A 23713-nucleotide genomic window follows, 5' to 3' on the forward strand; every position below is an offset into this window, starting at 1 on the left:
CACACACACACACACGAAGATTTGAGCTTGGAGTGTATGTTCGACATGATTTATTAGTGAGTTTTTACAACATAAGTCAAGCCTAATGAGTCAGCGGTAAAATCATCTACTGGACGAGTGGCCTGGGATGGAGTCGAATTCACGTCCTTGATGATCTTTTTGTTTTCCTGTCCCATGCTATCACTCCAGCTGGATTAAATGGAATGAAGGACCTTTAGTTTTAACGTTTTTTTCTGTCTTTTTCTCGTTTTTCTTTTTCTTTTTTCTTTTTACTTTCTAAATTGATTCAGCAATATTTTCCTCGGGGATTGGAGTATGTACGGTATGTAAGTTAAAATAAGAATCCTATTATCAGAAGGACCGCATGTAGGGCGCAGCGCTCCCCATGACAAACAGATGGGAACTAGCAGCATTTGGGTAGCTCTCGTCAGCATACGACGATCGTTAACATGTCACACATGTAGACAATATGGTTCAGCCCACCTGAACCATATTGTCTACATGTGTGACATGTTAACGATGTCTTTCAAAGACGATCACTTTTCAAACAGCCTGTCGTCACTTCTAAGAAGATTTCATCATCTAAAACATGTATCAAGCTGAATGAAAAACTGAATTTTCACAAACTAACTCCCATGGATGACTTGGGAACTGCATCGAAGTAAAATGCTGCAGTAACAGACAGAGATAAAAGTGTTCACCATCAGATCTGGACTATCTAAAAATTGAACCCACCAACAGGACAGGAAAGCCAGGTTCCCCTAATAAATCTTCATCTCAGTGGGATCTATTTCAGGTATAGAAATCAGTGCACACCTGAGTGCGGTGTGTTTAAAATTGGAATCTATATTGTCTAGAGCAGCTGCATACTTTAACAACTGCATGTTACAAGTCTTCTATTGCTGCGGAGCTTCTTGGTTTGCATACCATGTAATCAAGCGCTCTGGTTGTGTGCGCCCGCTACCTTGACCCTCTGGTTATAAATGACATATTTTTAGGCGTTATTACGTGGGAGGTGGGGCTAATTAGACTATTTAGCCGCATATGTTTGCCTCTCAGACTCAATGGGAGACACATTCTCCTAAAAGGATTACAGATGTACCTGCTTCAGACTCTCGGGTTTGGTAGGATTTCGTACCTTTGCTGAAATAGATATATTTGAGTATTTTTTAAGGCTGTATAATGATGGTTCTCCACCTGTTCTTTTAGCTTGGCTGATTTTTGGATTCTCTACTGATTGTGGTAAGTGATATTGATTTATTTATTAGTTCTTTTTGAGTTGTGAGGATCCGTGTATAGGGCCACTGGCTTGACACAACTGATAAGGTTCCGACTGCTGGTGCGCTGTTTGTGGAAGCTTTGAGAGAGAGAGAGGAGAGAGAGAGACCGTGCGTCATAGGTAATAATGCTTGGAGGCAAGGTATTTTTTTCTCCACTTCCCACTGCCAGTATTATAAATAATAATAGCATATATATATATATATATATATAGATAGATAGATAGATAGATAGATAGATAGATAGATAGATAGATAGATAGATAGATAGATAGATAGATATGACAGGCAGAAAAGGGAGGGGGTAATAAAGGGATAGCGTAAAAAGAAATGCACAATGTATCACCAACTGCCTCACCGCTATTAACAAACAAACATGCAACACCTGGAACACAAACATATCCACAGGTATATAAATCAGCTAACTTCTTGTGGTGTGTGTGTTGTTGTTTTGGGGGGGTTTTCCCATCTTTTTTCATCTTCTAGTAATTTACTGTGGCGTTGTGGGAAAAAGAATGGGAAAGGTGATAGCATCAGATGCGTGACGTCCGGGCGTGGGCGGCAGACTGATTCTTCCATTTGAAGACACCCGTCAGACTGTAGAATCATATATATCTTGTATAGTTAACGAGTGGTATGGGGAATAGTATTGGAGCAAAAGGATTTGTTTGTGCTTCCCAAACATTTAGATCTGTGTGGTCAGTTGTGTGTGCGTTATCAACTCGGTGTGTGTTTTGCAAGAATATTTACGGAACTTCATAAATAGTTCAAAAGGTGCATAGGCATCTGCAAATATGAATTAAGAACCTCTCGTGCATGCAGACCTTTAAATGTAAATTCAAACTTGAGGGCGTATTATGAGTAAATGCCCGGGACAAATCTATAAACGCCTCCAGAGATGTTCAAATTCTTCGATTAAATCACTGAAAATAGAGACAACTGTTTTACCGTCAGTCTTTTTTTTAAACCTGTGGTTCTTTACATGTCTACCGTAGACAATCAAGATTCCTAATGCTATTCAATTTTAGTCCAAGTTTTTAGTAACTCATCATTTTCAATTTGTGCTTGTTGGCAGTTTCTGCCGCAGGAGCAAATGCAGCCGCCAGAAACGACTGTGGGTGAGTCACTGTTTCTTCACTCGCTTTGTGTATGTGTTCTTTAATTTCTGGCCGCTGATCAAAGGTCAAGCGTTTGGTTATAGACTACAGAGAACTCATTGTATTGATACGGCTCCTCCCAATTTTAGAGTTTGAACAATTGTGTTGATTACAGTCGAGGCAGAGTGGTTATGCGGCTGTCCAGATTATGTTGTTTGCGAGGGCGGCGGCAAAGATGAGTGCAGTGCCGGGGCCGGTGAAGAGGAATTCCGCAGTAAGTTGAATGAAATGGAACAGCGTGTCCCCAGGGGGCTGCGACTGGTGACTGGATCAGACTTCAGTCGACATGTGTGAAGGGAACCTAGGTGATAAGGAAGTGTTGGGTAGGTGTAATGATAAGGAGAGAAAAGAAGTTGGTTTTGGATTCTGAACACATTTGACTGCGTGAGTGTGTGTGTGTGGGGGGGGGGGACGAATACAGATGCATGTTACAAGTCTTCTATTGCTGCGGAGCTTCTTGGTTTGCAAACCATGTAATCAAGCGCTCTGGTTGTGTGCGCCGCGCCTCTCAGACTCAATGGGAGACACATTCTCCTAAAAGGATTACAGATGTACCTGCTTCAGACTCTCGGGTTTGGTAGGCTGGGACTGGTGACTGGATCAGACTTCAGTCGACATGTGTGAAGGGAACCTAGGTGATAAGGAAGTGTTGGGTAGGTGTGATGATAAGGAGAGAAAAGAAGTTGGTTTTGGATTCTTAACACATTTGACTGCGTGAGTGTGTGTGTGGGGGGGGACGAATACAGATGCATGTTACAAGTCTTCTATTGCTGCGGAGCTTCTTGGTTTGCATACCATGTAATCAAGCGGCGTTCTTATGGTACGCGGCGGGTTATGGCTGAAATCCAGTGCAATGACGGTCCCGCGGTAATAGACGTTCCAGCCCTGTATTCCAGCCCTAAACCTAACCTTATCCCTAGCCCTAAAGATAACCGTTTTCCTGATGTTAACCAGGACTTTAATGATGTTAAATAGCGTGTTTCTAAGCGATTTGAAGAAAAAGAGCGAACATGTGTAGATTGAGTCCATACGGTTCTCATATTTCCTCATTTTCCGAGGTCGTCATTTAGGAACGTGGTGGGTAGCCGAAAACGTAATATGTTGACGATTTGTCGCCTAGCGTAAAATGTTACGCTTTGGGAGTGAGAACGTGTTGCAGGTGCAGTCTGAAAGTGAATGGGAGACTTCAAGACTTTGCCTCGCCTCTGTCAGTGCGCCCCAGGGCAGCTGTGGCTACAACGTAGCTTGCCATTGCCAGTGTGTGAATGTGTGTGTGAATGGGTGAATGACTGAATGTAGTGTAAAGGCTTTGGGGTCCTTAGGGACTGAGTAAAGCGCTATACAAATGCAGGCCATTTACCAAGGTGGTGTCAGGTCAAACTAGATGGTGGTCTGCAGGATGATTTAAGAAATCAAAGATATGAAGCAAGAAAAGGCAGAGGCAAGGGTCACATGGTGAAACTGAAAACAGAAGAACATAGAGTTCTCGGAGGATAAAGTACATCAAAGTATTTAAAGGGAGAGGTTGTCAAAGAAAAAGTGTGATATTCAGGGAGATGAATGTCAACAGGCTGTGAGGAGAGGGGTTGAGGACACACATGCAGACACATAGATGCGAGAGTGAGGTTTAACAGTAGGCAAGCCGTTTATTAATACCTGAACATAAAGAAAGCAAGAGGCAAAATGGGAACTCAGGTTTAACTAACATAAACTGGGTGAACTAACTCAAAACACTGAACAGCAAACCTGGAGATGGACACAGAAACATGGAGAGAGAGAGGGAGCAAGAGAGAAAAGAGAGAGGGCAAGATACAAGATGGACTGGGGAAAACATACATGGAGACACATGACAGACAACACAAGGAGGGGAACATTGGAACAGAAAACGGAGATGTAACACAAGGACATGACTGGGGAACGTGCGTAAACTCAAAGACATTAGGAAAACTAAAACTCAAACCCAAATCATCTTAATAAAGCAAAGAGTCAAAAATTGCCAACATAAAGTCAAAAACCTGGGTCACGGACCCAGGACCATAGCAATTACGATAGTAGATGGGAGTATTGAGCTAGGTGTAGACCAAAGAGAGAGGTGACAAAAGCAGAGGACAAGGCTTATAGTGAGCTATATGTTAAGTTGCACATTAAGAAAGGAGAAAAGAACTTATATTGATTTGCTAGACAGAGACTTTTGACCTGGAAAAATCTGTAACAAGTTTGTGTGACTAAGGCTAGAGATAGAAATGTACAATGAGTAAAGAGAGTCTGCTGTGAGTATTCTGAAAAGCTCATGAGAGTCAAAAGTGGAAGGATGGAGGAGTGTTGAATCAGGAAGTGCAGGACATGAAAAACACACACCACTGGGTTTTTGAACAGTTTTCACTCAAAGTCTGTCATCACTGTGAGTGCTGCTATAAAGTCAACTAAATAAAGTAAAAGGTATAACATTTATTTTAAAGCATATCCAGGCACTTTGAATTACTGACACTGTAGGTATGAAAGGTGCTGCGCTGCAGTGGTTTGATCCATATCGTTTCCCTTCGGCAGTGTCATTAGAAGGCATAGCATACATTTTCACTGCTTTGCAGATGATACCCAACTTTGTCTATCCATGAAGCCAGATAACACACACCAATTACTTAAACTGCAGGAATGTCTTGAAGAGATAAAGACATGACTTCTAAATTCAGATAAAACTGACATTATTGTACTTGACCCCAAAAATCTTAGGCTACGTTCACACTGCAGGCGAAAGCGCATCAAATCCGATTTTTTTTTACCCTATGCGACCCATATCCGATCATGGTATGACAGTGTGAACGGCACAAATCCGATATTTTCAAATCCGATCTGGGTCACTTTCGTATGTGGTACTGAATCCGATACATATCCGATGTTTCATAAAGCGACTGCTGTTTGAATGGTCAAGTAGCATTAAATCCGTCTTTTACGTCACTGACACAAGACAGACGCCAATTATCAGCGCCGGAGAAGCGCCCGAGAAGACATCGTGAACGCTTCCTGGCCATCCGGCTGTCGCATTTTATTTGTAGTGTGAACGAGCAGACAAAAAAATCGGATTTGATCAAAAAATCGGAATTGAGCATTAAGACCTGCAGTGTGAACGTAGCCTTAGAAATATGGTGTCTGCCACAGTGAATAAGTGGACTCAAGCGCAGGACTTTGTTGACACAGAAGATGAACAGTTTATTTACAATGTCACCAGGTGCTATATACAAAGATGCAAGGGGAAAGGGGGCTCCAGGAAATCCGGGGAGGGGGAAGGAAACACTCCACACTCCTGTTCGACCACACACGCTACTCATAAAACTCTTGCGCTCATGAACACACTCCAGGGATAAACAGGTCCAGGAAGATCTATATACAAGAGAGCACAGTTGCAAGCTAGGAAAACACTAGAGACAAGAATAAACAGCAAAGAGCTGGGGCTACACTGACGTGTGCCGTGCAACGATCCAGCAATGACAAATACTGAGCTGTCGTCTTAAGTAGTAGCTGGAGTGGACGTATAACAAGCAGAGGGTGAGTGATTATTTGCAGGTTCGTAGGCCAGAAGCGGGAACTTGCAAGGAGTTCCACCTAGGCAGAGGAGAGGGAGGGAGAGAGAAACAAGAATATTAGAGTGATGCTGAAAAGCTAGTTCATGCATTTATCACTTCTAGGCTTGACTACTGTCATTCATTATTATCAACTTATCTTAACAACTCCCTGAAGTGCTTTCAGTTGATCCAAAATGCTGCAGCAAGAGTACTGACAGGGACTAGAAAGAGAGAGCATATTTCTCCTATACTGGGTTATTTTCATTGGCTCCCTGTTTGATTCAGAATCTAATTCAGTAGTACCATATCACTCCAGTAGAGAAGACTGTAGGCTTACATGTGGATCCTGGAGTATTTAAAAGTACAGCATTTGAATAAAGTGAGTACACTCCTCACATTTTTGTAAATATTTTGTTATACCTTTTTATGGGACAAGATTGAAGATATGACACTTTGATACAATGTAAAGTAGTCAGTGTACAACTAGTCTAACAGTGTAAATTCGCTGCCTCTCTAAACAATTTAACACACAACCATCATTGCCTAAACCACTGGCAACAAAAGTGAGTACACCCCTAAGTGAAAATGTCCAAATTGTGCCCTCACTGGTGTTATGTGACTCATTAGTGCTACAAGGCCGCTGGTGCAAATGGAGAACAGGTGTGTTTGAATTTGGTGTTACTGCTCTCACACTCACTCATACTGGTCACTGGAAGTTTAACATGGCGCATCATGGCAAAGAATTCTCAGAGGATCTGAAAAAAAGAATTGTTACTCTACATAAAGATGGCCTAGGCAATAAGAATATTGCCAACACCCTACAACTGAGCTGCAGCACGGTGGCTAAGACCATACAGCAGTTTAACAGGACAGGTTCCACTCAGAACAAACCTTGCCATGGTCGACCAAAGAAGTTGAGTGCACATGCTCGACGTCATATCCAGAAGTTGTGGAAAATAGATATATGAGTGCTGCCAGCATTGCTGCAGAGGTTGAAAGTGTGGAGGGTCAGCCTGTCGGTGCTCAGACAATACACCACACAGCATCAAATGGCTATTGTCCCAGAAGGAAGCTTCTTCTAAAGATAATGCACAGGAAAGCCCGCAAACAGTTTGTTGAAGACAAGCAGAATAAGGACCTGGATTACTTGTGGTCTGATGAGACCAAGATAACATTATTTGGTTCAGATAGTATCACGGCTGTGTGGTGGCAACTAGGTGAGGAGTACAAAGACAAGAGTGTCTTGCCTGCAGTCAAGCATGGTGGTGGGATGTCATTGTTTGGGGCTGCATGAGTGCTGCTGGCACTGGGGAGCTATAGTTAATTGAGGGAACCATGAATGTCAACATGTACTGTGACATACTGACAACATGATAACAACCCCCAAAACACCTCCAAAAGACCGCTGCCTTGCTAAACAAACTTAGCAAGGTACTTAACTGGCCAAGCATTTCTCTAAAACTTAAACTCTACTGAGCATCCGTGGGAAGTCCTCAAAGGGAAGATGGAGGATCAAAAGGTCTCTAACATCCACCAGCTCCAGTATGTCATCATGGACGAGTGGCACCCTGTGAAGCTCTAGTGAACTTCATCCCCAACAGAGTTAAGGCAGTGTTGGAAAATAATGGTGGCCACACAAAATATTGACACTTCGAGGACAGCTTGGACATTTTCACTTAGGGGTGTATTCACTTTTGTTGCCAGCAGTTTAGACATTAGTGGCTGTATGTTGAGTTATTTTTAGGTGACAGCAAATTTACACTGTTATACAAGCTGTACACTGACTACTTGATATTGTATCAAAGTGCCATATCTTCCATGTTGTCCCATGGAAAGATATATTTGTATATTTACAAAAATGTGAGGGGTGTACTCATTTTTGTGAGATATTGTATAATGGGAGGCAGAGCCTCCAGCTTTCAGGCCCCTCTTCTGTGGAACATGCTTCCAGTTTGGATTCTGTAGACAGACTCCCTCTCTACCTTTAAGATTAAAAGGCAGAGAACTTAACTTTCCTTGACTTTTCCTTAAAACTTTCCTTTTTGAGGAAACATATAGTTAGGGCTGGTTCAGGTGACCCTGAATTCTCCCTTAGGCCATGTCCACACTAACACGTTTTCGTTTGAAAATGCATCCTTTTGTCTCCGTTTTGGTCTTCCGTCCACACAGAGAGTAAAGATTAATATCAGTTTGTACATGCTTCAGATAGCTTTTCTTCAAATTCTTTAATTCTCACTCACTTTTGCAACTTTGTACTTTTGTGTTACTCGCAGCAACAACTCCACCTCTTTGTTAGTCCATTTAAAAAACTCGCTGCTTTTCCTCAACATTTTGCCGCGACGTTTCAAAGAGCCAGAAAGTAAATAAATGACTGACAGAAGTGAGGCAGGTCGAATCGTCTTGCGTTTCACGCATGTGCAGTACTAGAGCATAAGTGTTTTCGCCTGTTTCAATGTGGATGAATAACTCTGTGAAAACGAATGAAAACGATAGTGTGGAGTGTTTTCAGACTTATACATCATTTTCAAATTTATCCGGGCTAGTGTAGACATAGCCTTAGTTATGTTACAGTAGGTCTAAGCTGATGGGGGAGTCCCATGATGCACGGCGTGTTTATTCTTCACTGATATTTTTCACACACAATATTTGTCTGTACACTACTCTGCATTTAATCAGTGGGAAACTTTTCCTTCCCACTGTCACCAAAGCGCTTGCTCACAGGGTGTCATATCATTGTTGGGTTTTCTTTATTTTCTCTTTATTATTGTAGGGTTTTTACCTTACAATGCAAAGTGCCTTGTGGTAAGTTGAGGTTGTGATTTGGCGCTATATAAATAAAATTGAATTGAATTGAACTTTTATTTATACTATAGGGAGTGCCATCTTTTTAAGCAGTAGTACAGTAAATTACCTTGTATATTGTATTTTACAATGACAAATAAATGAACCATGAACTTTGAATGGATTAGTAAGGAGGAAGAGAAGACAGCAATGAAGAGGCTGAAGAATGAAAGGCAGTTGGTTCAGATGGTGTACCTATGGAGGAATGTGAGAAAAATAGAGAGGTATTCTTGTACTAACACTCTGAAAGCAATGTAAGCTTTGAGAGTGTTGATGGAGTGCCAAGGTGCAAAGAGAGGAAATGTGATACTGTATGAAGAAATCAGGAATTCCACACAAAGATATGAGGCTGATGAAGAAGATCTATGGAAACAGTGAGACAATGGTGTGTGGTAGGAGTGACAGGTTCATGGTGGAAGTGGGATGAATGTCAGGCATGATTTGGGACAGAAGAATAGCAGCAAGAGTGAAAGGGAAGGTTTACAAAATGGTAGTGAGACCCACTATGATGTGGTGCCTAGAAAAGGAGACAGTGGCGCCTAAAAGAACACAGGAGGTTGACATCCAGGAGGCAGAGTTAATGGAAAATGGTAAATGGACTGATACTTCTATAGTGCCTTTCTACTCAATATGAGCACCTAAAGCACTTTCTACTACAAGATGATGGGGTAGTCTGTTTCACATCTTCAAAGAATCAGTTGAGAATACATAAACATTTTTGTTTTTAATCATTAAGCTTTAAATTGTAAAATGTCCTGTAAGCTATAATGGAAATAACCTAGGATAAACTGCCTTATTAGAAGAGTGAGGAAGATGTATGGTAAAGGGGCATGGGTCAGATTCAAACCTGGGCTGGCCGCTCCTAGCCATACATCAAGTGGTCACCTGCTCATCCCAGAGAGCTAAACCAGTACCCATGAGCTTCTACATTTAACCCAGTTGGAAAGATGTGATGGAAGACATACTAAGACAAGTTAATGTAAAAAAATTCTGAGGAACTTCGACTTTGAGCTGGGATTTTAAGAAGTACCTTCCAGTTTTTGACATTTGGAGTAGAGGGAGGTTTTAAAATGTCCCATATTCAGATAAATTTTATGTCAGCACAGCAAGGGTGGAGGTGTTAAAAATACTATAAACAGCTTATGAGTATGCTCCTGTTGCTACATTTTAGTGTATTTTCATAGTTGTCCAATAGAGGGCATTAGTACAAAGGGTAAAGGGAGTAATCTCTCTAGGTTTGACGGTGTAAAATAGCAATTTTCTGTATGCACTGTTAAGTCTATGGAATTTACTGTCATTGATAATAGGCTTTGGTTATCTGTGCTTTTCAGAAAAGACTGCAATGGGACAAAGTATGACACAAAAGAAGCTGCTTGCTGTGGAAACAAACTTTACCCAGGGGCGAGTCTGTCTTGTTGTGGAAAGGAACCTTACAATCCTGAAAAAGCAACCTGTTGCAAAGTACAAGACGGAAACACTCTCAGAGGTAACGAACTTGAAATCTAGCTAAACTGAAACTGAAAGTTTGACTTTGCAACTGGCCAATAAAGAAAAGCACCTGAAGAGCACCTAAATTAAAAATCTTAATAGAAAATAAGTTAAAGAGCACAAAAACTCTTAACCACCTTTCTGGCTGTTTTGGAGGCTGCAGTTTATGAAGCAGTTGAATTGTACCGCTTTAGACTAAAATTTGTTTTTAATACAAAATTTAATTTACTGAATAAACTGGAAGTTGACTGTATACACCCCCTACTCTGGTAAAAAAAAAAATCATGGCAGATACTGTAATACGAAAATCATTACCCAGTTATGGATAGCTATGTTTAAACTTTTTGGGTGCTTGTTGTTGTTATTGTAAATTAGCATGCTTTTTGTCAGAGTGCAAATGAACAGAAAAAGAACAGTAAAGTAATGATGGGATGTCTGGATTTATTGCACACATCTGTATGTGTTCATCTGCTATCACTAAGTTAGATGTTTCCATTTATTCAGAGCTATTGCAACATTTCTTTTTTTGAACAACTGTGGGCCATTAAACACTTAACATGACACTTTCAGCTGTTACACTGCTTCTAATGTTTGTGTCTTTATTTTACAGCCAATGTTACTCATGGTCTGAGTGAAAAAGTGTCCAACTGCTGTGGGCTGAAGCCCTACAACCCTGTCAATGAAATATGCTGTCAATCAACCATCACTGCAAAACCTGGACCAATGGCTGAATGTTGCGGTAAAGGTGAGCAGACACACTGATGAAAAACATCATATTAAGCATACAGTATATAATTAAAAGGCAAAATTCGAAAACAGACAGTGTTACAAACAAAAAATAGGACTTCTTGAGAGTTGTGATTTTCCACTGCAAAACATACTTACTTTATGTAAGTAAGGAGAAATAGTGGAAACAAAAGAAAATGGATTTGTGGTTCTAGATGTTCATTTGAACATACGGTAATGTTGTGTAGAAGGATCCCTCGTTCTTCAGTAGAACAAATGTACAAGTGGAAAAAATCTAATCAACATCGGCAGAATGTTGCAGAGGCTTATCAGCTTAGTTATGGTTGAGGCCAAAGAGTTAAGAATCTCCATGGTATTCTCCACAGAGGCTTTTGCCAAGGACAAGCAATTGTGTTGCGGTGCAAGTGATAAAAAGAAGATTCTGGTGAGAAATTCCAGTTTCCACCAGTGCTGCGGGCACAACCAGTATGACAACAGGACTCAGTGCTGCTGTGAGAATAAGGAACGTGTTCTAGAGGTACAACCGAAGGATTCATCTTGCTGTGACAAGAGCTCCACTACAGGTAACTCATTACTTTGTACATTTACATGCAAGCTGTGTGTGACGAATCCAATAAAAACAGTTGCACTTGTTGTCATATTGTACATATGAGTCTTAATGCACATCAGACTTTGGTGAGAAATGTATTTGATTGAGTAAACATCATGGAATTAAATACTAATTAATAAACTTGCCTTTAAAAAAGATCTGCCATGTCTACAGTGTTGTTGCTCCTCCAATAGTTGTCTTACAGCAATCCAATAAAATCCAGACTCATTACTGGAGGTGATGACTTTGTTGTTGCCTCTACAGCTTTCCACAACTGCTTCAACAAACCCAAGCAACTATGCTGTCAGTTAGCTGTTTTTCTCAAACCTCCACATAATATTATTTAAAACGATAGAGCTAATCATAAGATAATCATTTTACTGTGAAAAGCAGCATTGCAATTATTATTTTTACGGTTTTCTCATACAGTATAAGCTAAACATGAATTAACTATGACTGAAGTATAAGTCTTACAGTTTTTAGTATCTGATTCGTTTTCACAGGAGTGCAAAATGTGGGAATTCTGCATTGTGGTCCGAATGATAATAAGAAGAGTTTGGTGAGGAATTCCACTTTCCACCAGTGCTGCGGTCACAACCAGTATGACAACAGGACTCAGTGCTGCTGTGAGAATAAGGAACTTGTTCTAGAGGTACAACCGAAGGATTCATCTTGCTGTGACAAGAGCTCCACTACAGGTAACTCATTACTTTGTACATTTACATGCAAGCTGTGTGTGACGAATCCAATAAAAACAGTTGCACTTATTGTCATATTGTACATATGAGTCTTAATGCACATCAGACTGTGGTGAGAAATGTATTTGATTGAGTAAACATCATAGAATTACAGTCTAATTAATAAACCTGCCACATTTGTGTGTATTTTTCTCCCTTAATTCAAAACTCTGTACAAGCAATACCATATTTTATAAAAGATCTGCCATGTCTACAGTGCTGTTGATCCTCCAATAGTTGTCATATAGCAATCAAAGAAAATCCAGACTCATTACTGGAGGTGATGACTTTGTCATTTCCTCTACAGCTTTCCATAGTTGCCTCAACAAACCAAAGCAACTATAGTGACAGATAGCTGTTTTTTTTTTTTTTTACAAACTTCCACAGAATATTGTTTAAACTGAAATAGAGCTAATCATAAGATAATCATTTTACAGTGAAAAGCAGTATTGCAGGATATACTGTACAAGAAACACATAAACACAAAGCTAAACATGAATTAACTATGACTGAAGTATAAGTCTTACAGTTTTTAGTATCTGATTCGTTTTCACAGGAGTGCAAAATGTGGGAATTCTGCATTGTGGTCCGAATGATAATAAGAAGAGTTTGGTGAGGAATTCCACTTTCCACCAGTGCTGCGGTCACAACCAGTATGACAACAGGACTCAGTGCTGCTGTGAGAATAAGGAACTTGTTCTAGAGGTACAACCGAAGGATTCATCTTGCTGTGACAAGAGCTCCACTACAGGTAACTCATTACTTTGTACATTTACATGCAAGCTGTGTGTGACGAATCCAATAAAAACAGTTGCACTTATTGTCATATTGTACATATGAGTCTTAATGCACATCAGACTGTGGTGAGAAATGTATTTGATTGAGTAAACATCATGGAATTAAATACTAATTAATAAACTTGCCTTTAAAAAAGATCTGCCATGTCTACAGTGTTGTTGCTCCTCCAATAGTTGTCTTACAGCAATCCAATAAAATCCAGACTCATTACTGGAGGTGATGACTTTGTTGTTGCCTCTACAGCTTTCCACAACTGCTTCAACAAACCCAAGCAACTATGCTGTCAGTTAGCTGTTTTTCTCAAACCTCCACATAATATTATTTAAAACGATAGAGCTAATCATAAGATAATCATTTTACTGTGAAAAGCAGCATTGCAATTATTATTTTTACGGTTTTCTCATACAGTATAAGCTAAACATGAATTAGCTATGATTCAAGTATAAGTCTTACAGTTTTTAGTATCTGATTTGTTTTCACAGGAGTGCAAAATGTGGGAAATCTGCATTGTGGTCCGAATGATAATAAGAAGAGTCTGGTGAGGAATTCCACTTTCCACCAGTGCTGCGGTCACAACCAGTATGACAACAGGACTCAGTGTTGCTGTGAGAATGAAGGTGTTCTGGAGATACAACCCAAGCATTCATCTTGCTGTGCAAAGGAGTCAGCTAACCCTGAAGGTCAGAAATGGTCAAATGCAGTCTCATGCACATCTTACAAATCTATTTAAGATTTAGCTCTTAGCTTCATAATTTCTATTAAAATGTAATGACAAATGATGAGTTAATGGCAATTATTTTGGTTTAGTTTGGTTTTCCACTTCAAAAGTCTTTGTGCTTTATCTTTACAGGTTTTCAACAACTGGTAAGATGCATACTGCAATAAAATATCATTCTTTTACTTTTTTGTGCAAATATATGAATGTTTGCATTTATGTTTTATATTTTTCAGACACATGAGCTCCAACACTTTTGGTAAGTAAATGGGTTTTACTATAACAATTTTTACTATAATGTCATATGTAGACAAATGTAAATTTAATCTAGTCAAGATTGACTATCATGCATTCAGGCTTTGTAGGAAATGTTCTACTCTAATTTGAGTTTATTTACAGTTGTGCTCAAAAGTGTACATGGACTCATAACTGGCATGAATATCATAGTAAATTTCTGCTTAAATTATTTCTTTGAACTGCTCTTTTTCATGAGTGACTATACAGCACACACCTTTAATAATTTAAAAAACAATGGGTGCACAAGTTTGAAATGATTTTTGATCTTCTGTAATCCCCACAGTGCCAAAAGTCTAAATATACCCCAACTAAGTTAAATGTCCCTTAGTAAGTCGCACCTAAACCACATACTTTTGGTAGCCATGAGCAAGCTTTTGGCATGAATTTGATCACTCTTCTTGACAGAATTGGTTAATTAGGGGTTAGTTAATTGAAATTTGTTGGTTTATAGACACACAATTGGCTTTAAGCCTGGTCCACCAATTTTTTTCAGTTGGATTGAGGTCACAGATTTAATCTTTACTGAATGAAATCCGAGTACACGCAGTAAAGTGTGACGCCATCCAGTAGCCGGTAAAAAGAAATATACCTGTTAATACTTTCTGTTCTGCTCTGTGGTAGTGTACCAGTGATATGGAGTGGTTTTTGTGTTTATTTTGGCTGTGTTTGTCTATCCACAGCACTGAACCAAACACACATCTCTGTGGGTCGACATGTTACAATCCAAAGACGCATCGTTGCTGTGCGAGACACCAAAAGCCTTTTTGGTTCTGCGCCTCAGGTATTACCGTCTCCATAGCTGTTTCTTTGAGTGAGTGTGTGCCAGGGAAAGTTTTCAAGAACTCTGCATAGTCCTGCAAAAACAAAAACAAAACTAAGAACACTCTTAAAGCTTCCCTGCAGATGTTCTATCTATCATTGATCATTGTATGTGACATTGCATCATCCCATGGTTTTTATGTGGGCCTGTAGAGTGAGTTGAATCAGATAAGGAACAGCCCACGCTCCAAGAAGGCAGTTAGAGCTGAGTGAGCAGTTTAAACATGTTTATCTTACGTGCAACCGTGTAAAAACAAAAAAAATATTTGCAGTATAAATTTCCCCTAAAGGGAACATTGCATCATTTGCTTTTGTGACAGCATCTCATTTTGGAAAATCCCTAGAATGGAAAACTATAAAGAGATAAAATAACAAGCTTAACAGGCTCTATCGACAAGATGTTGTTAAAGAACTTTCATCTAGGATGATGAAACTATATTATATTATACTGTAACCTGTTTGCTCATTGTGAAGTCAATACCAAAAAACCCTTTTCCAAATGTTTAGGTGAGGGGCATGTTTCCCACTGTGCTGCATCCTCTTGTCTTTTTACACAACTTGTAAGAAATTAGGAGATCAAATAGCTTTTGAAGTCGCATGTTTTCACAGTCTCATGTTTCAAGTGCTAGCCAGTTTTTTGCCTCTTTAGTTTTCCACAAAGTGCCAGATGTTTTTATTGGATGACAGATCCTGAGGAAAGCATCAGTTTATCAGCCATGCATTTATGATAGTTACAGACTGAAAAGAATGCAATCTTATCTGCACGTGTTCCTCGAAAGCATGTTCATTATTAATGGTGCTTTCAAGTTACCCTGGCCCTATGCCTCTATAATGGTACCCGTAAATAACGTTTTATTGGTCCCTATTTAGCTTGGATGATGTTGGCAGCTGAAAGTGTGATTCATCAGTCCAGAGAACAGTTTTCCAGTTAGCCTCATTCTATCTAAAAATAAGCTCAGGCCCAGAGAAGTAACAGTATAACTAAGGAAAGATCATGGCTATGGGTAGAATAAAATGATTTCTGTTTGATTCAGTAATTCATCCAACACATTGTCATCTATACATGAACTCTTTATGTGAAGTCTTCCTACTAACAGCCATGCTTTAGAACTTTAAGGGTTTCTTTTACAACAATGTGATTAGTCACTTGCAGCAATAGTCCTGACAGAACATAGATATGTTGTTATGCAAGTCAATAAGGTACTGCATAATACACAGTCTTTTCTCACTTGACCTTCCATATGGACCTCATGCCTGTATGGTGATTTAAAAAAAAAAAAAAAAAAAAAAAAAAACTATAATTATTATAGTGTGTTTAGTGTCAGGAAAGAGTCAGAGTCATCATGGGGTTGAAACGAACCCCAGCTGCAAGGCTCTGTTTTCCAACCAGAGGCAGGATGAGCCCCTGAACAGCTGATCAGTCTGCAGACTAGGACCCAGCACTTTCTTCTTGTGAGGCAACCATGTCAAGCGCTGCACTACAATGACTGACCCCGAACTTTAGTTCAAGTAGTGAGTTGTTGTAATTTAACTGTAACCACCAACACTGTTATAAATCCATCAAATCAAATCTGCCACAGAGACAGTTTTAGGCCTTAAGTTAAATGGCTTTTGCCCAAAAAGAGGGACTGTTTTAAAAGAAGTTCACAAACAAGTTCACATTGACATTCTTATCTTGGGTGTGTAAATAACTCTGACAGTTAGAAAGTTAGACAAAACAATTTTTTTCTAAGGGTCCCTTGAAGACTTTAAGTATTTTTTTCATCAAACTTTCAGACAGTGAAGTTTTTTTCTCCCTACATAGAAAAAGATTCATTGTTCATATTAGCAAAAGGTTAAATTGCTATGGGAAAATGGTCTTGATATTTTCCCCCAGACCACACAATTGAAAGAGCTTCCATCTTTTTGAACCACCCTATGAAAAACATTAAAGCTTTGCAATGAATAAAAAGGGATAACTCAGGATTATCTTTGAATCCAAAAAAGGATGTGCAGCAGCTGGTTTGTTCAAAATCTTGGCATCTATATCAGTTACTGTACTCCACAAAAGACGTTTTGTTTTTTTTAAATCACCATATCTTAATCACCAAAGGCATTAACTTCTGAGGGTTTACACTCCCTTCATGTCCACCCTCCTCTCCACCATTTTTGACTGCTTGCAGCAATTTGGCTGTACACACCTCACCCTGCTTACTTTTTTTAAGTATTCCAGTGTGGAGAATTAAGGCTCTAAGCCCGGAGGTGGAGGGTTTTAAACATGTGGTTTGGTCTTTCCATAATATGTGAGCTGTTCAGAAATGTCTGGTATGCTTAACAGCCCACATCAGGGTGTGTAGTGTTTACCTTTATCCTGTTTTTTTTTGCATTTTCCTGCACTAGTTGAGCACTCAAAACACTTTCTACTATAAATCCCTTTCACTCAGTCACTTACATGTAGGACTAAGCACTTTTATCTAACATTCAGACACACTCACACTACCGTGTATGCATCAGTGGTAACTCAGTATCTTGTTCACTATCTTGCCCAATGAAATGCATAGTGGGGACAGCTCTTCTACCAACCTAGCCCCAGATGCCTCCTACAAAGACTTGGAAACCAACCGAATTCCTTTATTTTATAGTCAGTATTTTGCAAAGGAGGGAGAATAAGCAACTTGTGTGTAACAAAGTTACAAGGTAAAGTTGTCTTATTTACCTCAGATCCTCTGAGTCATCTTTCAAAGACATCATTAATCGCAACATGTTTTATTTTTACTGCAACTACTATCTCCTCTTTCCACCTAACCCCAACCCACCCCAACCCTCACACCTATCTGTTTAGGTCAAAGCAAGGCCAGGGTGTATGACCCACGTATAGAAGTCTGCTGTGATGGATCCGTATTTCGATGCAAGCCGTGGATAGATCAAGTAATGTACAAATTGTTTTTTGGGTTTTTCTTTTTCCTTTTCTGGGCCTGCTCAGCTGTTTGTGTTTTTTAATCAGTGTAAAGTGCAAAGCTCAACAGTTTTAATCTCTTTTTCTGTAGGAAAATGAAATCAAGCTTTCTAATTATGGCTAAAGCCTAAAGCACTGTTTCCTTAAAAAAACAAAAGGGAAAAACATATTAATGGCATTTTGGCGAGATTTTTCATTAAAGTTTTTGTTATTAAAAATGAAGGGCCTCATGCTGCAATGTTCAGTTTTACACAAATAACTGACAGCAATGGTACCTAGTGATCCCAGACAAAAAAGGTTGTTTTTGTGCAGCTTCGATGAGAGAGCTTAGAGCTCCACCCCGCTCCTCTTATACAGTAACTGAGGGTGTTTTTCAATCTGATGTTTAAACTCGTCTAGCGGTGTTGGTTTTGGTTACCACTACTGCAAAAGGTCCATAAATCTGGTAAGACAAAAAAAAAAATTAGATATGTTATGTGTGGAAATGAGACCTGTGTAATGTTTGAATTGTTTCAACTTTTTGTTTTTTTCCTGATTTTTGCATTTCATCTTCTTTTTGTAAAAACTCATAAATTTATGTGTTCATCCATGTGCATTTAAATGCACAAATAAAAGGGTTTGGCTGTTTGTGCATTGTTGAGCAATTTACTGCATTATTTCTGATTCTTCAAGTGCTGTGGAGTGACTGCGTATGGCTCAGCATAACGTGGAGTTCTCTGTTGTAATGACACCTTGTACGAGGGCAGAGATGATGGAGAGGAATGTTCAGAGATGTGTATTCCTTACAATCCGGCTAAAGGGACTCTATGTTGTTCTCAGTTTTATGGCAGCCCGGGACAACACTGCTGTGGGACGGAAATTTACCGGCCTCGTACTGAGATCTGCTGCAACGGACACAGGTGATTGTGTGCGTGTGTGTGTGTGTGTGAGTGAGTGTGTTTGCGTTGCTGCTTTACATTGCTGAGAAAGTCCAGTGAAAAATGAGTTCTTTAACTTTGTTGTTTTAATCAGTTGGAATATAACGCTGGTTGGAATTTTGTCAGACAGGGTGGCTGAAAGTATGGAAACATTTTTTATCTGTAGTCTGTCTCTTGAGTGAAAACAGAAAAACCCAGAAAGGCGAAGCAGGGAAAAAAAACATTTCGCACGAAACCGTCTGAGAAAGGCAGACGTTCTTTTTTCCCCTTGGAAAATGCGCTGAACTACTGTGCCAAGGAATCTCTCTCAAACAGCCTGTCTGGTTCTTTTATTGGGTTTGGTGCTAACTGTTAGTTGTTACACCCTGTCTGGTATTTTTTTTTTATGTGGACACTAACAGAGAGCTGAAGCTGTAGCTCTAATGATCTATTTTTAATTCCCAGCCTGTGTAAAGACTGTGGTAAAGACATTATCTTTCAAGCTGGCATCCAGCAGTGAACATAAGAACTCTAACTCAGCCTGTTAGGAGCATGTTTCTTCATGTCGCTGTCCATATTTAATTTTAATTAGTACCTCTGTTTTCCACCCAAACAAATCAGAAAAATGTGTGATTTGTTTAATTACTTTACATTGCTGATGAAAACGGGAATTTCCTCCTTTTTTTATAATCAGTATGGGAACACGGGAGCATGGGAACAACTTATTCTGTCTCTTAAAATTAAAAAAACATCTGCATGGCAAAATCCTTTTAAACAGACATGGTGTCTGAGATAGGAAGACACACATAATTACCGGAGCACAAATTCTGCTTCATCTGTTTCCTCTTAACTTACTGTGCCAAACAATTTCTCTTTGTCAGCCTGTCTGAGTCCCTGACTCTGACTGCCATTTGAGATTGTTATGTTTAAAAACCCTGTCTGTGTGCATGACTCATCTCCTGGGATGCCTTTTTGTTTTCAGTCGGATTTCTCAGAACCCTCCAGCTGTGACGTAATAACCCTATTCACCACACTACTGTGTTGCCCTTACCGTTATTTCATCATTCAGTATTTCTCATATGGGTTGAAAGAAGTATTGATGTATAAAATATCACGTTCAGATCTCAGTTTCTGTTTTATGGTTAGTTCCAGATCAGCTGAACTCGTTGAATTGTGGCTGTTTTCAGCTACAGTAGCTGTACAGTAACAGCAACACTGGGTATAAATGCATTCTGTGTAGACTCTGAGTGTTGAAATTGCTCTGATAGCGTGTTTCTTTCACTTCACCCTGTGTAAACACTGTTTTGAAGCAGAGAGGAAGTTATCTTTCAGGCTGACTTCAAGCAACATACATAAGCAGTGATCTAAGTGGGCTAGTACTTATATATTGTCTTTCTACTCAAGCAAACACTCAAAGCACTTACTTCTATAAGCATCATTCACTTAAATATAGACATTCATACAGCTCATTTATGAGCCTAAGTACTTTGTACTAATATTCGGAGTGCAACAGCAGCAACTTGGGGTTCACTTAGCCTCTTATGAGCATACTTCTTTATGTCACTGTACTTAATTTAATTCTAACTGCTACCTCTGTTTTCCACTCAGACACCCCAAATCAGAAAACCTTCACTGCTGTGGGGTCAAAGCCTACAACATTAAAGACCCACAGATGAAGTGCTGTGCAGGAATACTGTACAATCTGACATCATTAGACAAGCATGGAGGGGACGCTCAGTGCTGCGGATCCATCCTGCAAAAGCCACAGGTAGATTTATTAATGGTGTTATCTGAGGATCTGTTGTTTGTGCATCTATTCATGTCTTACACTGTATTATATCATTGTCACGGTTCGCTTGAGGACTCACACGCAGGACTCAGAGGCACAGTTGGTATTTATTACAGTTCCACCAGGTGTATATACAAATAGTGCAGGGGTATACAAAGCGGTGACAGGGAAAAGGCTCCAGGGAAATCCAGGTAGGGAAAAGACACTTGCTCCTCTTCTGACTCTCTCCTATCGTGACCAGTCTCTCTCCAAACACTCACAAAAAAACAGGAATCCACTCGGGGAATGCAGGGTCGGGTCCAGGGGATCTATGTACAGAAGGAAACACACGTTAGAGGTTTTGCGCAGGGAAGCAAAAGAGAACTTGCTCAGAGCTGGGCTGCACTGACGCGAGTCACACACAACGATCCAGCGATGAGTAGAAGCCACTCCCTGGCTTAAATGCTAGCTGCACTGATGAGGCCCAGGTGTTTCCTCTTCAGAGGGGCATGGGCCGAGGGCGTGAACCCACCATGAGTTCCGCCCTGGCGAGACAGCGAGAGAGAGAGCAAGAGAGAGACAGAACGCTACTAGTCAGCGGCCTGCTGATCCCCTGGCCGTGACAATCATAAGATCTTATAACATAAAACAGTTGTGAAGTTGGAGTAGTTATTGTTAATATCAGGCTCAGTGAGCTCCTCTAAGCAGTTTTCTCTAAGGCCATAGTGAAATCTATGTTTTAACTGCACTCTGGATCTATTTACTGTATATCTGACAGTCAGAATAACTTAAGTCAAATCCATTCTTCATTCCCATGTGCAAAAAATATAGCTAAATTCAGCCAACGTACCAAAATTACTGACTGAACTTAATGTTGTGGCCTCACTGGTTGCAAACGATTATGCTTTCATTAACCATAATGAATTATATATCTTTTCAAAACCAGGATATTTGCTGCTCAAGCCAGGAAAAAGAGGTGCTTTACTCTGTCAAGACAGGATTTGGATGCTGTGGTCACCTCTATTACAACACCACCCTGTGGTCATGCTGTGCTGAGAGGCTGAGAAGAATCCATGAACCAGGAAAGGATCAGAGAAAGATGATTCATGGTCTGTTGTGTCTGCTTAAATGTCCTCTCACAAAGTTAAACTTCATTTTGTGTCATTTTGACTTCATAGCACAGTTGAGGTAATGCATTTGACCAATAATATGCCTATAATGTTCTTTTTTTAGGATCCAGACTTCTATCTTTGAATAATCTAAACACAAGTGATCTCTGCAAAGAAAGTAAGATATCATCTATAATTTTCAATATTGGAACGAATGTTGTTCTTAAATTTTTTTATGGGTTTTTAATGTAATGTGCATGTGTATCTCTTTATTTAGTGTACATTGGGACTGTGGAAAGTGTGTCTGTGAAGAGCGTTGTGTTCAGGAATGTGCTATGGGTTCATGGGAAATATGCCAACGTGACAGCTCTGCCTTTGCATCACATCTTGGACATAGATTATCACTGCAAATCACCTAAACTGTTTCTTGGGAAGACCTACATCTTTAACAACGTTAATATTTTCACTGATTTCAACCATGACTCTGTTCTTCAGTCGCTCCATTTCATTTTTTCTAAATGTTCATCTTAGATCACCACTGTCTGATCTATGTATGGTCAGTTATTAGCTATTCTCTTGTTTTTGTCTTAGAACAAGTACTCAATTTTTATTTACTCAGTGTTGGTTTTCTTACTCTAAAATAGTGCTACACTAAGAGTAATGCATAGGGGTTTTTTATCCTCAGAAGAATGTACTGTTAAAGTACTCATTACAGGGATGTTCTCTTACATAATGGTCTATTAACAATATAACACTGAACCTTAGAAATGCCCATTAATTTGTAAAACTCTACCCTAAAAGGACAGACCATTGAAGCTTAACATTTGGGCACTTTGCTGGTGTAAGCATAAAATCAAAGAACCAGCCATATTTCTATCACACATTTTATTTTTACATTAGTTATTGTTGTGCAAGCACACATGAAAATGTTTAAAAATGTGATCTTTTTAATCTTTTTGTTACCTAAATAATTGAAGAACATGTAACTCTATTGAATTAATTCATTAACTGAAATATGTTTACTCAATTAATGCATTATAGAAAAAATTAACTTGATTAGGGATTGCATTACTTTTAAACTGTTTAAATTTTAAAAATCCAGAATTAGTTATTAGTGATATTACTTACAAGTTGCTATCAGTAATGCATTAAATGTTCAACGCTCATTTCCATCCAAACCATGTTGCTCTGTTTTTGAACGCATCCCAAAACGTGTGCTCGGTAATTACTACTGTTACACAGCTAATTAGTGCACAGTGCTGTTAACTTATACATGCAGTAATGCAATATGACCATTATCTTTCAAAGTCTGAAAAAGCTAAAGTAGTAACTAGGATATCCAAGCTAGTGTTGGTTTGAAATTAACAGTAGCTAACACCTTAGCTATCAGTGTAACAGGAAGCAAGGCATGCAAGAATGTTAGCATACAGCTTAACGGTCACATAAGCTAAATTGCTATCAGCTAATATTGTTTGTCATTTGAAATTTTTGCGACTGTTATTTTTATGCCTCTTTTTTGCACTGAACTAAATTGTAAATGGCAACTATTTGCACATGTCCTTGAACCATACAATTGAATGTATAAATGTACTGTAAAGCATGATTTATTTGAAAGATAAAGCTTGTAACTGTCAAATGGTTAGTTGACAATACCATTATTATAAGCACCCCAGTTCCCACTGATCCCTCTAAAAATGCAATATTTCTGTTTCTTTGTAAGTACCTACTTTTAATCACCTTGACCCAAGTTATTTTTATATATGTGACTTTCGGGAAGATGTTTGGCATTTATTGTACTGTATGTGTCTTTACTAAATTGGGAAGAACATACCTTTAAGCTACTAACAGGACAAGCTCATGATATACAGTATATATATTATATATTATATATTATATTGCATGTTTATATTTAATATTTAATAGCACCTCCTGTATTATTAAGTTTTAAATAAATAAGAAGATAAGAATAATTGAATGTGT

At 39.2% G+C, this 23713-nt stretch overlaps 1 protein-coding gene across 1 annotated transcript; it reads left to right on the top strand.

Annotated features, from left to right (window-relative positions):
* Positions 1-1096: 1096 nt before the first annotated feature.
* LOC146373741 (uncharacterized) lies at positions 1097-23713 on the top strand. Its single transcript, XM_084950139.1, has 17 exons — positions 1097-1124; positions 2353-2395; positions 10167-10321; positions 10934-11068; positions 11436-11633; positions 12163-12357; positions 12953-13147; positions 13677-13874; positions 14045-14058; positions 14146-14168; positions 14887-14987; positions 17847-17932; positions 18780-18859; positions 20465-20624; positions 21571-21733; positions 21858-21911; positions 22011-23713. Exons 1-17 carry the CDS (start codon positions 1097-1099, stop codon positions 22262-22264), a joined length of 2082 nt encoding a protein of 693 aa, XP_084806265.1. The 3' UTR covers positions 22265-23713.

Source organism: Perissodus microlepis, chromosome 14, assembly GCF_051167445.1.
Source record: "Perissodus microlepis isolate ML-2025 ecotype Zambia chromosome 14, ASM5116744v1, whole genome shotgun sequence".
In the NCBI taxonomy this organism is placed as follows: Eukaryota; Metazoa; Chordata; class Actinopteri; order Cichliformes; family Cichlidae; genus Perissodus; species Perissodus microlepis.

Coding starts and splice junctions, on each gene's coding strand:
- LOC146373741 (XM_084950139.1), top strand. CDS start 1,097: ATGTACCTGCTTCAGACTCTCGGGTTTG. Junction 2,396..10,166: donor GCCGCCAGAAACGACTGTGG/GTGAGTCACTGT, acceptor TGTGCTTTTCAG/AAAAGACTGCAATGGGACAA. Junction 10,322..10,933: donor AGACGGAAACACTCTCAGAG/GTAACGAACTTG, acceptor TTTATTTTACAG/CCAATGTTACTCATGGTCTG.